The 22,928-nt window shown below is 36.0% G+C and overlaps 1 protein-coding gene across 2 annotated transcripts in view; it reads right to left on the reverse strand.

Moving 5' to 3' along the window:
• Positions 1-17,038: 17,038 nt before the first annotated feature.
• LOC127424793 (protein FAM135B-like) overlaps positions 17,039-22,928 on the reverse strand; it is a 54,852-nt gene continuing 48,962 nt past the window's right edge. For both annotated transcript variants that reach the window (XM_051670206.1, XM_051670205.1), the window contains exon 20: positions 17,039-21,063. In XM_051670206.1, the coding sequence (XP_051526166.1) occupies positions 20,858-21,063 (206 nt within the window). In that variant the 3' untranslated portion in view covers positions 17,039-20,857. The remainder of the gene's footprint in view (positions 21,064-22,928) is intronic.

Consider the following 22,928-nt stretch of genomic DNA (forward strand, 5'->3'; position numbering starts at 1 on the left):
ATTTGTCCAGTGTTTTTCATTTGATTACATCATTTGCAATGCTTCATGGGATTGTAGTTCATTCCCTCATTAATGATGTATAGTCTTATACCTTTGTCTTTTTGTCTGATTTTCAATAACCTTTTTTGTTAACCCTTTAAGCTCGAATTTGGCCTGTCGAGAAAAAATATTATTGACTACAAAACATTTTACATGCACGTTACCAGGCACGATCGTATTTTTTTATCAAGAAAATTCACGTTGGTTCATAATTTCTTTTTTTTTAGTAAGACCTTTGATATTAGGGCAAAAATAATTTAATTTAAAAATATTTTTTTTTATTGTTTTCCTGTAAAAATATCTAAAAATCCTTAAAACAAGATCAATTTGATTTATCTTGTTTTAGAAACAACACTGCATAAGATATTTAGGTTTTTCAGAGAATGTATTTTTAACATGTGTATTTTGTCTTACTGTACTGGCAGAGTTTTTATAGTCAAAGCAAGTGAAAAAATCTACCACTGCTGAAGAAGTATTCCAAAGTATTTAGAATATGTTACTGACCTCGAGTAATCTAACGGAATATGTTACAAATGACATTTTACAGCATGTATTACAAAAGTAACCCTCCCAACCCTGGACATATGTCATTGGAAAGCTCTCAAATGGAATCAGATGCATGGATCATTAGATAATCCACAAGAAGCACAGTGTGTACACAGCACATAACGTGCTATCTGGCTAAAACCACTTTAGCTTTCCTGGATCAGATGACTTCATCGGTATTAATGGTATTAGGATTCAGATCACCGCAACCAGAGGTGGAAGTCATCCAAATATGGGCACAGAGGATCGTTCACTTTAATTACATATGGCCACCAGGATATGGTGCCAATTACATGACACAGACTCAATGATGACTCAAATTACACAAAATGGAACTGAATGAGATCTCGTTACTCATACCTGCATGCTTTGGAGAGTGACCATACCTTTAGTCACTGTTGTGTTTGCATGTGTAATTAGTTCTTATGTACAATTATTATGTTTTATTTGATTGGAGAGGCTTTTGGACACTCTGGGATGTTTTTGGACACTAGGATAAATTATTTTTGTAATCCTATAACTTTTAATTGCTTTGTCGTGTCAACACAAAATTTTACTCAGTAACAGGTGACATGATTGGAAACTAAACAAAAGCAGTTTTTCGGAGCTACCGTATTTACACCCTGAGATATATAATGGAAAAAAAGTACATTTTTGTGATTTTTCAGCAGTTTCTTAGGCTAGCATGATCACACAGGAGGTCGGCATGTTATTTCCAATAGTTCCGATACACTAGGATCGGCGACATTATGCCGACTCACGGACCACCGTCATATCCTCACTGACATGTCTACAAAGGCTCCAGCTCAGTTGCTTTCCCTTGTGGTGCACCCAGAAGCATGTCTCATCTGGATGCGCGTCACGTCAGTGGGGATCACCGTGGATCGAATCCTGTTGTGATCAGGGAGTAATCACAATCGCATAATCAGTGTTGCATTTTCACATCTAACATTACATTTTTCATACACTAATGTTAAGGTTAGGTATAGGTTTGGGTTGGGTTGGGTTGTAGACTTTATAAAACAGTCATTCCTCATATGTGCCTGTACAGCAGAAAACAACTCGCTTCGCGGACATTACACCCAGAAAATGGCACACACACGTGACCATACGCTCAAGAACACTTACCACTTTGGCCACATGGGGCAGTGTTCCAAATTTCGGTAAGTATATGCCAATTTTAGATAAAGAAAAGTTGACCTGCTCTTTCCGATCTCACTGTGAGATCTGTCTGCTTAGTCTGAGAGTTTAATTTATCATAATTTATCATAATCTATGTCATTAAAAAATTAGAAAAATTTTGATACGAAACAATTGATCCTATTTTCTTTCTTTTTTTTCTGTAGAGTTATAAGCCATTAATTTTGGGCATGCCACTGAAACAGGAAATCATTAAAAACAACTTCAGAGCTTAAAGGGTTCAAATCAAAGTTTGTAATGTTGTGATTCAGCTCAGAGCTGGATGGTTTGGTTTACGAAGGATTTCATGAAATCCCAATGGAAAAAATTAATAAATGGGAAAAATACTTCGAAACCAAGATGGCTGAAAAAGTGGGCAGGCACTTTTGTAATTGGTTCCCTCCCCCAAGTCTCTATGATAGTTTGGTCTCTAGATACAGTTTTATACAGTCCTTCAATTTAAGACTACGGAATTTTTTCTCAACTCTATATTGTCCCGCTAGGCAAAGATCGTAAGTACAGTTACTTAGAAAAGTAATAACACTACTCTCCTCAACAAGCCGCACAATTTACACTTCAAATTTTGAAATATCATTCATGTCTGGTGCATGGCGAGTTACACATCAGTGTAATACTTAAGTTTAGGGGTTTGTTGAATCAATAACTCTAATAGTAATAGTGATGCTTGCCTTGTATAATAGTGAAGCAAACACTACTATTCATGTGCAAACTCGTGCCAAGAAAACCCACAAAACTCAAGAGCTGAAAGTCAAGTCGAAATGGACCTTAAATTATATACTTAATATTAATGCATGAAGTACTGATAATTATCCAACCCCATCAATTGAAAAACATCAGAAAAAGAAGTCCCTAATTCAACTTTAACTCAGAAGTTAGTGATACATGCAAATCTCTCATTTTATGGATTTTTTCACAGCCAATTGAGAGTTAAATCCCCCGTCTACAGAATGAATAACCCAATTTTCAATAAATCAATTTATGAATTCAGCAAAGTTTGGTTTAATTAACAGGGTTGGATGGGGAGTCTCACATATGCAGAATTAATGGCGCCCTCATTGTTGCTCATTAACAAATGAATGAGACGAGAGTACTGTGGAAAAGAGTTTTTTTAATTATATATATATATATATATATATATATATATATATATATATATATATATATATATATATATATATATTATTTTTTTTATTTTTATCTTTAAACATGTTAATTAACTTTGAGGTGTGTACAGTGAGCTAGAAATTAACCATATTAGTGCATTATTCAACAACCATTCAATTCTTGCGAAATATATAAAAGTCTAACATATTTGAGACCAAATAATTTTGGAACTGTTGTTAGTGTATGAACTCCTGACACCTTGAGCTGTGGTGCTCAATGTGCGAAAATGTGTTGTAGAGTAGAGGGATGGAGTTGTGTTTATAGTTCCTGAAAAGTTCAAACATGAAGCTTACAAAACCTAGAGCCACCTAACAAGTTCAACTCAGGATAGCACACTATGTGACAAAAGTCTTTTGGCTTTATCTGCTGGTCAGATTTGAAACTAGATATAAGACCAGATGAGATACACAAATCCACCATATGCATTGGTCATAGTACGGATAATCTCAAAAGTATCCTGGATCAAGGTTAATCTGTCATAAAACAGTTTAATGAAGAAAGCATCTAATTCTCTGCATTCTTGGAGTGTTAGACTGGATTCATAATGGTTTCATAGAGTGAAGATTTCTTTCCTAAGACACATTTAGTTGCTAATGCTAAGTGTGAGCAGAGAGCATTTAGCATGTCATGTTTAGTCTATTTGCCTTATGTGTGTCTGATGTTATGGTGTAGTACATTGTGAAGATCAGCGACCATTATACAGGATTATCTTTCTTCCTTTGCTCTGATCTCTCCGGATTATGTGAGATTATGGGATTTTATATCTAAAATCAAGGCCAAACTTCCATTAAATCCAGTATAAGAGATGCCAGAGAACAAAAGATCCCAGAAGATTTCCACCAGTTGATAATCACATGTCATGGGAATTTTATGCATCATGCAATTGTGAACATTACATTTTAACTTTTACAGTGTATATGTGCGTGTATTCATTAAATTGAGAGATTCATGCTTTGACGTGACAGACGTGAATTTGAATTTCGTTGAGAGAGTATATGTGTAGATGCATGACTGTAAGTGAGAAGAAAAGTTGAAAAATATGAGGGAGAGGAAGGATAAGAATAAGAGGATAATCTTCATGATGAAATACGAAAATGAAGTCTCACAGTCAATATCGTAATAAAGTGGTTTGAATAGAAATCCATATAATAATAACTAGCATTGCAGCCCAAAGGGGGGCAACAGGAAATAATTATATAAGTTCTGAATATATAGTTAAAAAATAGATGTTTATAATAAGTACGTATATGTAAATATACACTTGTAAATTATATATATATATATATATATATATATATATATATATATATATATATATATATATATATATATATATATATATATATATATATATGATTTATATGCACACACACACAGTGTCAAGAAAAAGTATGTGAACTCTTTGGAATTAGCTGGTTTTCTGCAGTAATTGGTCATAAAATGTGATCTCATCTTCATCAAATTCACAAGTACAGACAAACAACAATGTGCTTAAGCTAACAACACACAAACAATTATAATATTTCATGTCTTTATTGAATACATACTATTAAACATTCACAGTGCTGTGGAAAAAGTAAGTGAACCCCTTGGCTAATGAAATCCACAAAAGCTAATTAGAGTCAGGAGTTGGCAAACCTGGCATCCAATTAATGAAACGAGATTGGAGGTGTGGGTTAGAGCTACTTTGACTTAAAAAAAAAGCACTCAAACATTTTGAGTTTGCTATTCACAAGAAGCATCTGCTGACGTGGACCATGCCTCGCAAAAAAGATCTCAGAAGACCTACGATCAAGAATTGTTGCTTTGCATAAAGCTGGAAAGGATTACAAAGTTATCTCGACGAGCTAAGATATTCATCTGTACACAGTTAGGCAAACTGTAGTAAGTAAAGATTTATTTATATAGCAACTTTGCGGGCCTGAAGTTTGCCAAAGACCACCTTGACACTCCATAACACTACTGGGAAAATGTGTTGTGGACTGATGAACCTAAGGTTGAATTGTTTGGGAAGAACACACAGCAATACGTATTGTGTAAACAGGGCACCACATACTAACATGAAAACATCATCCCAGCGTTGAAGTACGGTGGAGGGAGCATCATGATTTAGGGCTGCTTTGCTGCCTCAGGGACTGGACCTCTTGCCATCATCGAGGGAAAAATGTATTCCCAAGTTTATCAGGTTAATATCAGGGTTGCTGTGTGCCAGCTGAAGTTCAGTAGATGTTGGGTGATGCAGCAGGACAATGACCCTAAACATTGAAGTAAATCCACAACAGAATAGCTTCAAAAAATTAAAATCCAATAACCCAATAGAGATGCTGTGGAATGAGCTCAGGAGAGCTGTTCACACCAGACATCCTAAGAATGTAGCCAAGCTGAAGCAGTTCTATAAGGAAGAATGGTCAAAAATTCCTTCTGAACATTGTGCAGGTCTAATCCGCAGCTACCGGAAATGCTTGGTGAATTAATAGAATTTAAAATGTTGGGTGAACAATCCCTTTAACTCGGCTGTATATCAAGATCTAAGCATTATAAAAATGTGCACTGCCATTAAGAGCACCAGTCACCCCCTTAACAGATGTTTCATGTTCATAAGAGGATAGATACATTTCCATACTCACCCTGCATACAGACTTAAACCCCTAAAACAGGGCAGAACCATGTGAAGATGTGGCTAAAATCTCGGTTTTATTCTAAAATCCTTGCTTTGAAAAGAAATTTGTATTTGGGTCAAGATTTCGGGCAACTCTCTCCTTCACACTCCATTTCATCTCTCTATTTTGCTCTCTCTTTCATCCGCCCCCAATTCCTCTGTTTCTATCCTTCTCTCATCCACATGAGGACATGTTAACCTCTACAGTATCGCAGCCCTTAGTCAAAACGAGAGGAATATTATGGGTGAGCTGCAACATGTTTAGTGCTGATTGGTGGGTGTAGACGCAACAGAGGCAGGAGGTGCAATGCTTTTCCAAACAGCCCACTGGCCAGCCAATTCACCTTGAAAATATGGCTAAAGTGAGCAAACTTGGCCGTGGAGAACTTTGGAAGATGATTCTCATAATCAGCACCTCTGTTAACACCCTACAGCCCAAAAGAAGGTCATAGAGGTTGGTCATCTTGGACGATATTGTACATGGAGGCGGTAAAACCTTAAAGACCTCATGAAATCTCTTGACGAGCATATATTTCTTTCCTGTGTTGACATACTTCCTTTTGAAACAGGAAGTTAGGGCGGGAAATATTGAAGGGCTTCATACAAATTTCTTGACTGTGGCGATATTTTTGCAAAATTACATTACGTGGTTCATTATACGTATCGCGGCAGTTCTGAGGTTAAATGTCCACTGTGTGGTGCTAAAAGCAAGTTAAATGTTCTCCCAAACAGATGAGGTTTTAATGTTAATACTCTATCGAGTTTTAAATCAACAGTACCTACAGTACCTTCCTACTCTACACTTTCAACCTAATTTGACCAACAGTGCCATAAAAGGAAAATGTGAGATGAAAAACACAATTGCTGTAACAACCACATCATTGTGTGTTGCTTCTATGACACTTTTGACTCATGTGTCATATCGTGTGACTCCTCACAGGTCCTAAACTCCAATGCGAAATCCGCAATGGGAAATTCTTTCACCCTGCGAAGGTATGTGTGACCGCGCCTTTAGGTGTCATTGCGGCAAAAGAAAGTTAGAAAAATACAGAATTTTTTTAAATAGAAATAGTCATTTTTTAACATTATAAATGTCTTTTGTGTAATTCTTGATCAATTTAAAGCATCCTCGGAGAATCCAATTATAAGTTTCTCTTTGACAAAAATGTTATAGTGTTTTTAAACTTTTGAAGGGTAGTCTATGTGCACTTGTCTTATTCGGTGCTATAAAATGACATAATCTTTTCTGTCTGCTGATAATTAACAAACCTGCATCACGTCTATGGAAGATATTGCCATGGTTACAAAAGCTGCTCCTGTCTGAGCTGTTCTACAGTCTGAAGGTGGAAATGGACAGGTGGACATCCTTTGCACCTCTGCCAGTGAGGCAGCTACGGTAAATTGTTAAATGTCTAAAGATCGATACACCTTGTCTGCTTGCCTCCTCGCTGATGGCTAGAAATGCTCTCAGCTTTCATTAGGAATGTCAGCAATCCAGAGATCTGACCTATACAGCCGCTAGAGGTCAAACTGGCACCCTCTCGCACTAAATGTGGACTATAAGATTTTTTGAAAGCTAAGTAGAATGCTAAATTTTTTGAGGTTTCTGCGACATGACATGCATTTAGAGTTATGATAGTGACTTTTAACTTATTTTTTTCTGTCCTAACATTCATAAATTCCATTTTTCTTTTTACATTTCTGGTTTAGAGGCTGACTGTAATCATATTTGTCAGGTTAGATCTATGCTGTATCACTTAAATTTGTCATTGTGACTTTTCAATTGTTGTCTTATATTTGTCAATGTGTTGTATGCATGGATCTGTCTTCGGACTGAGGCCAGTGCCATTTGACTGGACTACAGCATGCACATGAAGAGATTTAGCACCATCTTGTGGTATATAACCAGCAAAGGAGGTGTGCTGTTGCATTGCCAAGCAAACAGACTTACAATTTTCACTTTAGGGAACATAAAAATTGAGAGAGAGAGAGAAAAAAAAAAATCTAGGTTTTTAGTAATATAACACTTAATAGAAATGAAATATTCCAAAATTCAGTATTTCAGAAAATTCTATGTACTTTATATAGCCCAAATTTAATGATGCATTCAAAAACAGATTTTTGTGCTTTAAACTGTCAAAGATGTCATTTTAATGAATATTTATCAATGTGCTAACACGAATACAACATACTATCAATAACAGCTCTAACAGTCAAACTTTTATCTTGTAAAAAGCAGAAATGTGTTTTGTTTCAGTCTTACATATGTGTTAAATCCCTGAAACGCAGCTCCGGGCCCGTCTATGTCCTTACATGAGAGCTCGCTCTCAGTCTGGGATGAGTGTCTACATCCATCATATATGACAAGCCCAGACAGAGTGGTCAAGAAAGTGTGTTGGTAAACACACTACACATGTTGTTTCCCTGAGATGAGGCTACTGAGAAAGTAAGCCGATGTGACATCTACTAAATATGTAAGATCTTATTAAACTATTACAAACCCTGTAAACAGACCTTGGTGTAAAATCAGAAGCCATACACAAAGAAAAACATGTAAAGTTTCAGTATTTCAGTAGTTTTGTTTACCACAGATTTGTCTCTTAGTTTGTAAAACCAGTAATGTAACGAAAGTCTATGGGGCAAGTCATTCCAGCTCATATTTTTGTCAAAGCACTTATATTAGTTATTTTGTACAAATGTGTTATTTGAGCTTTAAAGTTCTCTAAATCATCTTTTAAGTGGTGGGACTACTTTTAATGGTGGATGGTTATTTTTCTGGTTATGTGTTATCAATATAATTCCTGTGGGTGGGGTTTGCTCCATGTAAACAGTAATTTGTGGATAGTCCCTTTCTAGGAACATTGCACATATTGTATCAAAATTTACCATGTTAACCAGCTCTACATGGTCATGACAGGAGTTGAAATATTGTTGGCTAAAAAACAAAACAGCATATTTAGTCCAGTGATGGGCATGAAGCTATTAGCTTAACTACATTTCTCAGCAGCAATTTGGTAACTTCGCTAGTTTTAAATCAAGTGGGGTTTTTTTAGTAGCGAAGCAGTTTTATTGATTATGAAGCGGCGTATCGTAGACAAAACTACACTGCTACATCACGCCGTGTGCCAGGTGATTACTGAGTACAATTAATTGGTCACATATGATAGCAAAATGGTCTGAATCAGTTCTGAAATTTATATCAGTTCATTTGAAAATTATATCTAAGTGGAGTTGTTGTACAGGAATATGCAAAGGAAATTATGTTCAAATAGGTATAATTTTGTAGATACAGTAGTATAAATCTGAAAAATAAAATGTGAAAATAATGATTTTGCATATTAAACACATGGATTTGTATAGGTAGCATGTATAAATATGATTTTACATATGTATTTATTTTTTTACGTGCACATTCATTTTATATTGTACTATACTGTATACTTGTATACTGTATTACCCTACACTGTAGTATACTGTAACATGGCTTTGATAAATGTGATGTGAAATGAGTCTTTTAGACTGTACACTGAAAACCCTAATTAGTTGACTACACATTCCCTCAATTGAATTGAGTAATGGCATCTCCAAAACTTGTGTAATTAAGTTGACTTAACTTTGTGTTCATATAGAATTAACTTAACTATATAAGTTATATTTTTATTAACTTAAATTCAAATTAAAATGTAACTTTTATTTTATTATTTATTATTGTATTTAACTAGATGCAAGTAGACTTTGCTATTGAAATGTTATTTTTTCAACGTAATAATTTTAATTGAATGGACTCAAATTTAGGTCATGCTATTACACAGCTTAAATAACAAAGATTTAAACTTATTCTAGTTCAGTTATTAAATATTAATATTAAAACTTATTTCTCCACAGTAATGCATAGACAACTGTACTTCAGTTGCACATGCACAAGCAGAACTGAGATAGAGTTAACTGGGTCCAACTTGACCAAATGGGACACTGATCACCCAAATGGTGACAACTATTTGCATCAATACAACATAAATAATACTACAGAAGAGCTAAAACCTCTATAAATTCTTAATAACAACTATTTAAATGCCTCCATACGTTCCCTTTGACCAAGGAAACATAATTAAATTATTCAAGCGTAAGGCATTGAGGGTATTCACTATAGCCTACATTTTGTACTCAATAGTTTAAAATTTTAAGTCTATGTATTTTGAAGATAAATAAGTTAAATAAAATTAAAAATTTTAGTTATGAGCCCAAAACTTGACATTTCAAGTAATACTTAATTAAGACAACTTGATATTTCCAATAATGACAACTTTAGGGTTTAGAGTGTATGTGCATCTGGTTAAAAAAAAAAAAATAAAAAATAAAAAAGTAGCTCAAATGTAGCAAACTACTTTTGGCATGTTGTTTGTAGTGTAACTTGCTACTTTCTTTGAAGTGGAGCTTTCAGCTTGGTTAAACTAATTTTTCTGTTGAGTAGTTGGTAGCTTAGCTAGCTACTTTTTTTTTTTGAGTATCTTTCCCAACACTGTTAGTCTCATATTAACACGTATAATGTTTAAGTCTTGTTACTATACTTTCAGAAGAGTGTGTATTTTAATGTTTATCATGGTGCAATGCTGCCCAATACATTTACACTATAAGTGCATTAAAGAACATGTGATTTTTGCTTGTTTTTACAAACTGCAGGACAAGTCGATGCTGATGCTGTTGATAGAGCTCAAGTTGTATTGAACCTGGAACATTCCTGTAGTATAAATCATGTGAGGTGTAAGCTGTGATATCATTTCAGTGAAATGCAAACCGCAAATCTCCAGTAACGTCTGCCTACTTCTCTCTTCCTGCGAGAAAGCAGCTATCACGTTGGCTAATGGAGCATTTAACAGCTTTCTCCAGGTAATGAGGTAGATGACTCAACTTCCTGTAAACACAAAGAACAGTTATCTGTCTGAGATGAGACACAGAGGGAAAGAGAGTTAATATAGAGTTAACTCTGCTCCAGAAACTTGTGAGCTGCCTACCTGCCGACAGTAATTTAAGGCATCACAGGTGCGCTCCTGACTCAAAGGCTTTTCTAAAATGAAGAAACAATCTTATGCTGCCTTCTTAAACCAAATTCATAATTCTTTTTTTTCTGCTGAACGAACTACAGCACCCTAAGTAAGCAAAGCCTGCATTTATGCTACGTGTGGAAGCGTTTACAAAGTAGTTTGTTGAGGAAAATAAATAAATACGCATCATGTCCAAACCACACATACGATTAGTTAGTAGCTGTCTATCAAGACAGTAAACAGTGAGGCAGATCACTAGGTTGTGGAATAAAACTAGTGTAATGCTTTGTATTTTAATTTTAACAATATATTTTTAACATTTTAATCATGCCTGTAAGACCAGCTCATCTGCAAAGCACAGATGGCCACATTCATAGTTGATAAGTGTACATCTGTGCTTGTCTCTTCATCTAAGAAGAGCCAGCCTCTTAAAAGCTATAGAGAACTCAGATGGCAGAATGCAATGCAACTATTATGCAGAGTCAGAATGCAATGATAGACACTTGATTTCTCTTCTGGCTTTAGTTTCTTGTCAAACTTCTGTCTCAGACGCTTGTAGGTGTTTGGAGTGTCAACCTTTGTGCGAACGCAGATTGAACAGTAGCTTTGTTTTCTGTTAAGGAATGTCGAGGAACAAAATGTAGTTTGTATTAAGACATTTCATACCTGCAGGCTTTCATCTGTTTGCTTGTAGAACATGTCAGAGAAGAGAATAGTTCAAAAATATATGCACAAAGCAGATACTTTACTGTCAAGATCTGAGAGTCATTAGAACTGGCGCCCATTCACACTTGACAATGTGACATTTTTGAACTAAATGAAACAAAACAGAATGAAATATTGTTAGGCTTTTGCTATTTGACATGTATTTAATCTTTCAGAGTTATGATAGTGGCTTACTTTTAAAGAGATAGTTCACCTAAAAATGAACATTCAGTCATGATTTACTCGTCGCACCAAACAAATATGACTTTCTTCCTTCCATAGTGCACAAATCATATAGATTTATATTTGATGAGTTTTTACGGTGTTTTTTATCCTTCTTGGATCATGACAGTCTTGAGGCACTATTCACTTTCATTATATGGCAAAAAGCAGTGTGAAGATTTCTGAAAATGTATTATTTGTGTTTCACGGAAGAGGAAAAAGCGACATTAAGGGTGAGTTAATGACAGAATTTTCCTTTTTTTTTTTTTGGTGAACTTATGATTATGAATGATCTTTACATTCATACAATGAATTTGATGTGATGGTAGTTACAATTTAATTGTAGCAACAATATAGCATATTTCATTGTTGCTGTACATTTGACAATAATAAATTATGATTATATTATTTTGAGTATTGGCCATTTCCCACTGGCAGTACTTACCCCCAGACTAGTACTTTTTGTTGCTTTCGAGTTGTTTTGGGGGGATTTATAGCTCCTACTCTGGAGTAGGTACTTTGGGGGTGTATAGGGACTGTTGGAGATTGTGGGAGGTGCTGCAGTCTGGGATTGGTCAAAAACCTATGATGCACAAAGCATTGAGAAAGAAGAGGAGCCCACAGCTGCCATTTGTAAACAACTAGCCGCTAGCCTGCTACTCAGAGGATTGCGCTAATTTTAAAATTCCCTTAACAGAACTAACATAAAATCAACAAAGTATACAAAGAGGATAACCAGGTTCGTGTGTGTGTGTGTGTGTGTGTGTGTTCATCAAGAGACACACTTTGATCACTTTTTTTCATCGCATCTGTACTGTGTGTACTGTGTGACTATACAGAAAATAAAGTGATTTCTGGATTACTACATTTAATTTTTCTTGGGATGACGGATATAAATAATCAGATGTTTATCGAGAGTGGGTAACTGAACTATTATACACAAAACCGTCATGAAATCTAGTTTACATGAGGGACGTATTGCGTGCCTCTCACTGTGCGGTAACTTGCATCAGGACATATTTTTTAAGTCAATGAGTATTTCAGTACAGTAATTTATGTTGAGTCATAAAAGCATTTATTGTAAAAGATTTTGTTGATAAATAGGTTTATAATGCTTTCAACATGTTGTCCACTTAATTGAGTGCGTGCTGCGTGGTAGTCTGACCGCTCAACTGCCACTACGGCTGCAGCACGCACAGCCCTCCCGCCCAGTTTAAACTGTAACCTTAAGACACATAATGCATCCGAAAATGGGAAAATGCTGCCTTCGGGGGCTGAGATAGGATGAAATAAGGTGCTAATTAAACTGTTCAGAGACCAGTTTCCTTTAGAGTTCCATTCATCCAAAAACGCTGTCGTTTAAACCATTAACTGATAAGGCAGCTGCCTACGTTTTCGGATGCAGCCAAAGCTCGTGTAAAACAGCCCTAATAAAAGTGTAACTTAAATCCCGGCATCCTCCCTCTGTGTTATTGATTTTGGTGTTGTTGATTTAGTTGTTGTTGCTATTGAATTTTTCATTTTTCATTTACAAAAACAGAGAGAAAAAGAGAGAAAAAACAACTAATAAAATAAAAACTTTTTATGTGCCATTAAAAATACCAAAATACCAAAAAATACATTCAAACTTAATGCAAATAAAACATTTCAAAACAAAAACAAAACTGAATCATATTCGTCTTGTTAGATTTGCGTCTGTAACACTTCCTCTGGGTTTTCTGGGAACTTCAGCTGTTAATACACAGGATATGTCAAGATAACTTGTGATACTAACAGACTACGGCTCACTTTTTTGCATAAAAACATATTGTAAGATTTCTATTCTCTGTGAAAGTTCCTTGTCCTATTTGTTCTGGCTGCTTTTCTCTCATTGGTGAAGTATGTTGTAATGAGCCCTTTTGAGACCCCTGTACTGTCCACAAAGTTAGATTTATAGGTCATTAATCCTGCAGGAGATATCGTTTATTGACAACGGCCTCCTCGAAAAACATCACCGAGGGATTAATAATGACCAGATGTTTGTCGCACCGCAACTCAAACAAATGAACAATCTTTCAATCAGGACGTGTAATAGATTTAACGACAAAAAAATCATTTCCGCCCACAGGCTGCACGGAAAACCGAGTAAAATAAGCAAAATTGCATTGGCCTTGGAGGACTTGTGGCCCGCTGTTTTCTAAATCTGCATGAACCGCATCAAACGCGATGGTAAATAGGAATCTCTGTCTTTGTTTTATGTAATTTCGTGCTTTTCTCAATTGATAAGTGATGAATGAAAAGCTTTATTGTATCAGCGTGTATCTCAATAGCTACCATCTGTCTGCCAGGCCCAGTGTGTTGTCTATCATGGGATGACGGCGTTTTATTGATTTGATTCTAAGCTGAATTTCCCACTAGTCTCCTCGCTGAAATATTTGGGTTAAAAGACAAACAGGCAGACGGAAAAGAAAAATCAGTCTTCTAAATGTTTGCTAGGACGTGATATATATCCTGAGGGCATTCCTTAGCCTGGGAAGTCATGTTTTGGCAGGCTTTGATTGGTTTGATGGCTTCAGTATCTTTACAGCTGTGTGAGAATAGCTGTTTGTCAGCACACAAGAGCTTTAAGAGGATTTACATTGTTTTGAGTCGAGGGCCTTTGGGTTTGTGTCTCATTAATACCTTGAATCCTTTTGGATTTGTACCAGTATGAAATGAATGTTACATCATTTAAATCTTCTGAAGGTCTGTACCAAGTTTGGTGGATGTAGCTTGAAAGCTGTAGGTGGAGTTACAATTTATTATATTGTCAAGCCAACATAATCAGTGCAAATGGACTGAAAAACGTATTCAGTGTGGCATGCCGTCTGAAAATTGAGGCGCTCCTGCGTGAGTCTCTGAAAAAACAGTGAGTCGTGGCGCAACAGTCAAACACTTCTATCTAGCGTGTGTTTACATAGAAAAAAACAATTGAAAACAGCACAGATAGACTACAAAAACATGTACAGTGTAAAGCGCTATCTAAAAAAGGCAGCGTCCTTGCACGAGAAGCTCAAAAACCAGTGAGATACGACACAACTTTCAAAAGAGTCTATCTAGTGCATGTTTATAAAGAAAAACAGCTCAGACGGATGATAAAATGCGCTCAGCGTAACACGACATCTAAAAACTTGGCACTCCTGTGCAAGACTCTGAAAATGCAGTGAGACGTGGCGCAACGGTAAAAGACGTAGCGTATGTTTACATACAAAAACAATTGAAAAACAGCGCAGATGGACTACAGAAATGTGTACAGTGTAAAGCACTGTCTAAAAAAGGCAGCATCCCTGCATGAGAAGCTGAAAAAACAGCAAGATGTGGCACAACTGTCACAAGACATCTATCTAGTGCATGTTTATATAGAAAACGAGCTCAGACGGATGATAAAACGCATTCAGCATAAAACGGCATTTAAAAAACTTGCCACTCCTGTGCGAGACTCTGAAAATACAGAGAGACGTGACACAACGGTCAAAGATGTCTGGCTAGCGTATATTTACACAGAAAAAAAAATGTGCAGACAGACTAAAAAAACATGTACCGTGTAAAACGATGTCTAAAAAAACCGCAGCGTCCCTGCACGATAAGCTGAAAAAATGGCGAGATGCGGCACAACTGTCAAAGATGTCTATCTAGTGCATGTTCATATAGAAAAATAGTTCAGACGGATGATAAAACACGTTTAGCATAAAACTTGGCACTCCTGTGCGAGTCTCTGTGAGAAAAAACAGCAAGACATGGCACAACGGTCAAAGACGTCCGGCTAGTGCATGTTTGCATAGAAAAACAATTGAAAAACAGTGCAGACGCTCACACAAGCACATTTGGTGTGAACGGCCCCTTATTTCTTTAAAAAAATGGCAGCAATAGCACTATGATAATAGACACCCATATTCAAAAAACAATTACATTTATTAAAGATTCATAGCAATTTGTCGATCAAGTAAAATAGTTCATTTACCTATCTGTAAAACAAGTTTGTTAGAGTCGAGATATCTGGATTAATGGCACTTTAATGGACTTTTGAATGTAACTCTACCTACACCTTGAGTACTGAGGTCTGTTACCACCACAACAATGCAAGAACGCAAGTTACGCACAATGAGACCACACTTGCAATTTGTTCGCCTAAGACACAATTTCAGTATGAACAATAAGCAAACAAACAACGTCATCTTACAAGAAGAATACTATTTATTGTAATGTCATTTTTCTTAATGTACACAGAATATATAATTATTTATACTGTATACTTGGGCATAAGCTACTACAAGGGACACATATTTAAAGCAAACATAGAAAATGTCACAATGTCATTGGCACAGATGTGAAGAATACATATCGAAAAAGTAAACAAATCAACTAAAGACATTAGTCTCACAGTGAACAAATGTTTATGGAAAAACACATGTATGCTGGAAATAAATTAAGAACCGGTTATCCGAACCCAGGAAAAGAACATTCTCAACATTAACAGACACAAGCTGCCTCTTTATAGACAAGCACACACACTTAAACACATAAAACATGTTGTTGTGGATTTTAATGGAAGTGATATGTAGATCAGTTATACTGATTATAGAATGAAAAACACAGAATGGTGTTATGCTTCAAATTGAAGGATTGTTACAGTTCACATGAAATTGTGTTCGCAACCCATTTTACTTCCATAATGTGACATACTGAACCAGGATATTCAACAAGGAGAAACCAAAAAGCAAAACAAAACTTGATTTTTATCCGAGAATTGTTGAATGTTAAAAGTAATTATGAAAACAAACACTTTGGTAACACTTTACAATAAGGTTAATACATTTGGTATCGCCAACTAACAATGAACAATATTGTTTTGCAACTTTTATTAATCTTGGTTTATGCTAATTGATGAAAATACATTTGGTTGTTATTATTCATGTTAGTTCATAATGCATAAAGTATACAACTTTTAATTTTAACAATGTATTAGTAATAATAATAATCAAGTGAAGCTAAAAGTGCTTCACAAATCAGAAATTGCAAGTCAAAGAAAGTGACAGCATTACAATAAATAATTATTAAAAAATTAGAAATGACAAAACTAAATAGTAAAAAACATATTAAATTAAAAGTAAAGCAATAATATAAAGTAAAACATTCATCCACATATACTGTACATACATTTCAACCAAATGCTAATTAAAAATCTTTAAATGCTTTATAGTATATTACTGAAATTAACATTAACCAAGATTAACACGTGCTGTTAAAGTATTGTTCACTGTTAGTTCATTGTTAGTTGTTAGTTAACTTATTAAATTCAGTCTACTAATATAATCATATTGTAAAGTACTGCCAACTCTTTCTCTCTCTATCTCTCTCTCTCTCTCTCTCTCTCTTATATATATATATATATATATATATATATATATATATATATATGAAATGTATGTCCTACCTCCCTGTTTCAGAAATACATCAACAAAGGAAAGAACATTGTGTTCGTCAAACAATTTCATGTAGTCTTATAAAGTGTAACTCTCTCTTTGTTTTAAGGATTATTGAAGGTTTAACTGCTTAAAGGGGCAAAGAAATTATTTTCTTAATTTAACATTTCATGTGTATAAATAAAACCTTTTGAATCAAGCATCTGTTCATACATTTCCAGAAAAATAAGGTGATTTTTTAACACCCTATACTTCACACTTGCGCACACACAAGCACTTGCTTTTGCCCTTGGTCTGTGTTTGCAGTGTAAATCGGTGCTTTATTTCCGCAATTAATATGCTTAACAAACACAGCCATCAGCTCACATTAGCAAGCAAACAAACAAACACACAATGAGGCCCAGTGCAGAAGAGCATGATGGGTTATGGGCCATTATGCCATGGGCCCCTTTTAGCTGTAACGCTGCATTGGAGTCACGTGACACAGTCATGTGACCTCTGTGTTCTCAAGAGGCAGGATTACATTTGTGTCTGTCATAGTGACAGCGTATTTACAGACTAATCAAGCACCAGTCAGCACATATAAAAGCTCAGTGTGGACAGAAAGGACATCTTCTAACTCTGCTGACACGACTGCTCTGATATAAACCCCATCGCACGGTGCTGACCACAGCTGAATGAGACCCAGACCTCAAAGAAACTAGAGCTAAAGATGCTGAATGAGGGGAAAACCTGAGGTATGGCTTGAGTAAAATATTTGAGTGTTACCCTTGAGGAGCAGACAACCAAACAACAACCTATTTGGAAAAAACTTCAGAGGGCAGCTTACCCCAAAATGAAAATTATCTTATTATTTGCTTATATTTATGTTACAAACTCCTGACTTCCTTCCCTCCTCCCAGCCTAAAATCAGTCCCTAATGGGCTGTGCTACACAAATGTAGAATATGTCCCATTTAAGTCTAATTTCGCTTTCATTCCAGTGTAATACAATACAATAAAAGAGCTGTTGATAATGTACTAGTTGCTCTCCTTGACTAGTCATGGAATACACTTTCAAAACTACCTACCAGCTGGCTACCATTACACTCATCCCCCTAAACCTCACTGCCATCTGGGTCATGGCACCACTGTAACCGGTCCTGCTCGGAGCCGAACCGGCATCTCTGGCATGGGAGACGAGCACGCTAATGAGGAGGCTAAAGGCTACAGCCCCAGTGTCACACGCTAGTGCGCCTCTTGAGGCCAGGGGAGTAAGGTTTACACACTGCACAGCTACCTACCAGCTGCCTACCGTTACACTCATCCCCCTAAACCTCACTCCCATCCAGGTCATGGCACCACTGTAACCGGCTCTGCTCGACATGCTTAGAGCGGGATTTGATCCAGCGTCGCCGGCATGGAAGGTGGGCGTGCTAGTGAGGAGACTAAAGGCTACAGCCCCTAGTGTCAGTCGCTAGTGCACCTCATGAGGCCAGGGAAGTGAGGTTTACACACTGCACAGCTACATTCCAGCTGGCTACCATTACACTGAACCAGTGCTAACACCATGACATTGAAATGTAAACAGTTTTGTTGACAACCAAACAACACACACAAACATAATGCACACAAACAGGCTGAAAAATGTTTTTCACAGACTAAAAAAGAAGCACCACTACTGACATTGAGCGGGGGACATTTCTCCCAATATTCAGATTAGTGCTCAACTGATAAGGGTTTTTCAATGGCTGATTCTCAGGCTATTACAATAAATGTGTAAATTAAAAAAGTAATCAAAACATTAAAGTCCTACAGTATTATTCTAAAGAGTATCAGAAAAGCAAGAAATATGGAAATACTGTAAATATTCTGGTGGGGGTGTTGGAAAGACCCCACCCCTTTTTTTTATTCACTTGGCCCTGCCCAATTGTACATAAATTAATGTTATGGCTTTAAACACAATGAGCACGTTTTCATGCACACGCACACCAATATGCTGATAATTATCAAAAAGCAGCTTATTAAAAAAAAAAAAAAAAAAAAAAAACGTTTACATGAGGTTTGAAATCATCGGGTAATTCTCTGCTTTTGACATCAAACCGTAAACAGTCAAGTGCACAACACTTGCGCACACTGGATAAGCCGGAAAAAAAAATGCTGGTAAAAGTGTTTACATGCAACGCGAATTCAGGGTATTGGACAAAAATGAACGTTTGTCGATAGTTTTTTTGCTTAAACCATTCAAGACCTCACCCTAATAAAGGAAACCCATTTAAGGCCTTTACATGACCTTAAATGTTGTCGGTTTATTAAGAATAATCGGTGTTAGAAGGAGCATGTAAACGCGCTCACTAAAGGAATATTTCACATTCAATTAAAGTTAAGCTCAATCAACAGCATTTGTGGTGTGGTGTTGATTACCAGAAAAATTATTTTGGCTCTTAAATAAAAATTATTTAAAAGTTGAGGTTACAGTGAGGCACTTACAATGGAAGTGAATGGGGCCAATTTTTGGAGGATTGAAAGGCAGAAATGTGATGCTTATAATTTTATAAAAGCACTTACATTTATTCTTCTGTTAAAACGTGTGTTATTTGAGCTGTAAAGTAGTTTAAATCGTCATTTTTATGGTTGTTGTAGGGTTAACAGTCTTACATCGTCATGGAAAAGTTGTAAAATTGGATATAACTTTACACAGAAAAGGATAAGCAATTTTATCACACTAAAATCATGTTAACATGCATATTTTTTTTACATCTTGTGGCTATTCTTTTGAAACCGTATATGAATGTTTACGGATTGGCCCCATTCACTTCCAATGTAAGTGCCTCACTGTAAACCTTTTTTAAAGAAGGGATAAATCGAAATTAATTTTGTAGTAATCAACATTATGCCACAAATGCTGTCGATTGAGCTTAAGTTGTATTAAACCCAGAATATTCCTTAAAATGATTTAGCAAATAATAGACATGGACGCCAATACAAAGAATGAAAACAACAACAAAATCATTAAAACAAAGTATTTTTTCGACATTTTGTTGGGGTACACAAACACTATTTTAAACATAACTTGAAAATGAATCAAAATTCATGAAATCATTGACATACCTTGTTATAATTAAGGCTGCAAATGGTTAACACATTCAGATCAAGTCCTAATGAATATGGTTACAAGGGAGGCATACAGAATGTATCACAATACATAAAACACAATGGATTTGTCTTTTTCACAGTGAGATTTTCACTAAACGCTGTCAAAATACACAAACTATAAAATAATGACTTGGTAAAAAGAAATAATTTTGAAAACATAAAAATATTTGTACGTTTTCATAACGCAAAACTTGAAACGAGTGAATTTACTATTCAAGTATTAGAGTCCAGCGGTATCGACCTCTTCAAGTTACGAATGCTGTTGCAAATACACGTTCAGGCGACTGGAGGGAAAGGAGAACCAAAGTTCTCGTTACGATACCAGCTACACACAAAATTTACATTTATATGATATTCAAATTACATTCATCTGACAATTAACTCTCCAGTTATGATTATTTGACATCAAGTTACTAAATTATAAAGCTCCTTTAAGGCGTGTGTAGGCCTTCAATTGTTCGTTTTCTCTATTTGCTTACTATACAATATCCTTTCTGTACAAATTTTTACAGTATTCAGATCCACATTCTGAATCTTCAATTTGTTTTGGCACGTCCACTGACTGAACTTTTTGGAAAATTCCAGAGCTGATTACCATCTCTGAAATGAGATCTGATTGGCTGATTCTGCCTTTGAAGTGTAATCTAATTGGCTCTCCCACAGAACTCAAAACATGAGGTCGTCTCTAATGTGTGGTTTCATTGGCTATTTGAAGTAGTTGAGCCCGGCCACTAGAAGGAACTTCTCCAGGAAGAGTTCAGAGTCGAGCACTGCAATGTGAGCCGCGCGTCCGATGAGCGTGTTTGCCGTGTTGGGTAATGCGTGGAACACATTCTGTCTGATCAAACGGCAGTTTGGAGCGCTCAGCAAAGGCTGGAGTAAGTTATTGATCATCTCTGTGTATACTGGACCTGTTAGAGAGCGAGTATATAGACAGATTAAATACAAGTACATGGAGAGAATATATATATATATATATATATATATATATATATATATATATATATATATATATATATATATATATAGACATTTACACTGGTAAAAAAAAAAAAAAAACACATTAGGCAGAAGTTTCGGCCCTGCAAAGGCAAGATGTAGTAACTACACATTACACATAGTCACAACCAAAATCAGGTCTCTCAGCCTATGATCTGTCCTGTGACAGACGGGTTTGGCTCATCTATGCTCAGGTTCAGAGAAAACAGAGTGAGATTATTTTATAATCTTTACATCTTTGGCTGGACAATCAAAAAGTTTTAAGCCATTTACTCAATTTGAGTGTTTGCGTAGTTACTGTGTTTTGGCTTTGTTGAGCAGTTCTGACTATCAGCATAAAGTCTGGTCTACTTTGCAGCCTATTCTCTCCAAAAACCGCCCACTTGGAGAGGAAGAGACCGTCTGACTGACAATTTGCTCGATTTCGAAAATCAAATTTAATTTAAAATAGACGTAATATACACTCACTGACCATTTTTTAGGTACACCTGTACACCTACATATTCATGCCATTATCTAATCAGCAAATCATGTGGCAGCAGTGTAGTGTATAAAATAATGCAGATATGGGTCAGGAACTTCAGTATATGTTCACATCAACCATCAGAATGGGGAAAAATGTGATCTCAGTGATTTTGACCGTGGCATGATTGTTGGTGCCAGATGGGCTGGTTTGAGTATTTCAGTAACTGCTGATCTCCTGGGATTTTCACGGACAACAGTCTCTAGAGTTTACTCAGAATGGTGCCAAAAACAAAAAACATCCAGTGAGCAGCAGTTCTGCAGACAAAAACGGCTTGTTGATCAGAAAGTTCAAATATTTCCCCATTCTGATGGCTGATGCGAACATTAACTGAAGGCCCTGACACATATCTGGATGATTTTATGCATTGCATTGCACAGGTGTTCCTAATAAAGTGGTTGGTGTGTGCATTTAATAATATGACACAAATATGAACTGTTCACTTAAAAGATTAGTTCAAAAACAGTTCATGACCTAAACATAATATATTGTTTACAGACTACACAGTTGTTTCAAAAATAACTCTGATTATCTTTAAAAAACATTTTTTTATTTAAAGCGCTCATTGTACCAGACTGGTACCTTAAACCCAACTTTGTTTTCTGGTGGACTGATAAAAATCATTGCGCCCTGACTCCTTGAAATAAAGCCAGCATAAAGCCAGCCAATCAGATTTTAGCTTGTTTTTTTTTTGGGAAAGCTCTTGCTATTTTTGTATGCAATATCCATCAGATGGTCTCTTGGTGTGCCATCTGAGGCTGAGACTAGCTAGGTATAGACATAGATGGTCTGTTAAACATTCTCTGCTGTAAAGACATAAAACACAAAGTCTCCATTTCTAGACATCCTTCATTATTCTATGATTATATTCTTTGTGTGTGTAGAAGACGTGACAGCTCAAAGTGTATATCCTTAGCTCTGTCTGTCACACTAACACACTCACAGAGTGGCTGAATTCCCTCATCTGTCTTTCAAACCAAGAGAAAAACATCTGTCAAAGAACCACACACCACCCTCAAAGATGAAAATGGAGAACTCTTTTTAACTTTCATGCTTGCTATCATTGTTTCCTTTTTAGTCTTTCCTTTTTGTTGGTAATGGGATTTGAGCATAGAATCTCACAAATCTCATTTCATTTGAATTTTAAATGTAAACATGTATCATTCTAGCAGCAAAGAGCGGTGCCTGGCTATGCAAAAGTCTCTGCCGCAATGCTAGGGTGTTGCGAGTGGTTTCTATGTGGTTGCTAAGGTG

The sequence above is a fragment of the Myxocyprinus asiaticus genome, chromosome 34, assembly GCF_019703515.2.
Source record: "Myxocyprinus asiaticus isolate MX2 ecotype Aquarium Trade chromosome 34, UBuf_Myxa_2, whole genome shotgun sequence".
Lineage (NCBI taxonomy): Eukaryota > Metazoa > Chordata > Actinopteri > Cypriniformes > Catostomidae > Myxocyprinus > Myxocyprinus asiaticus.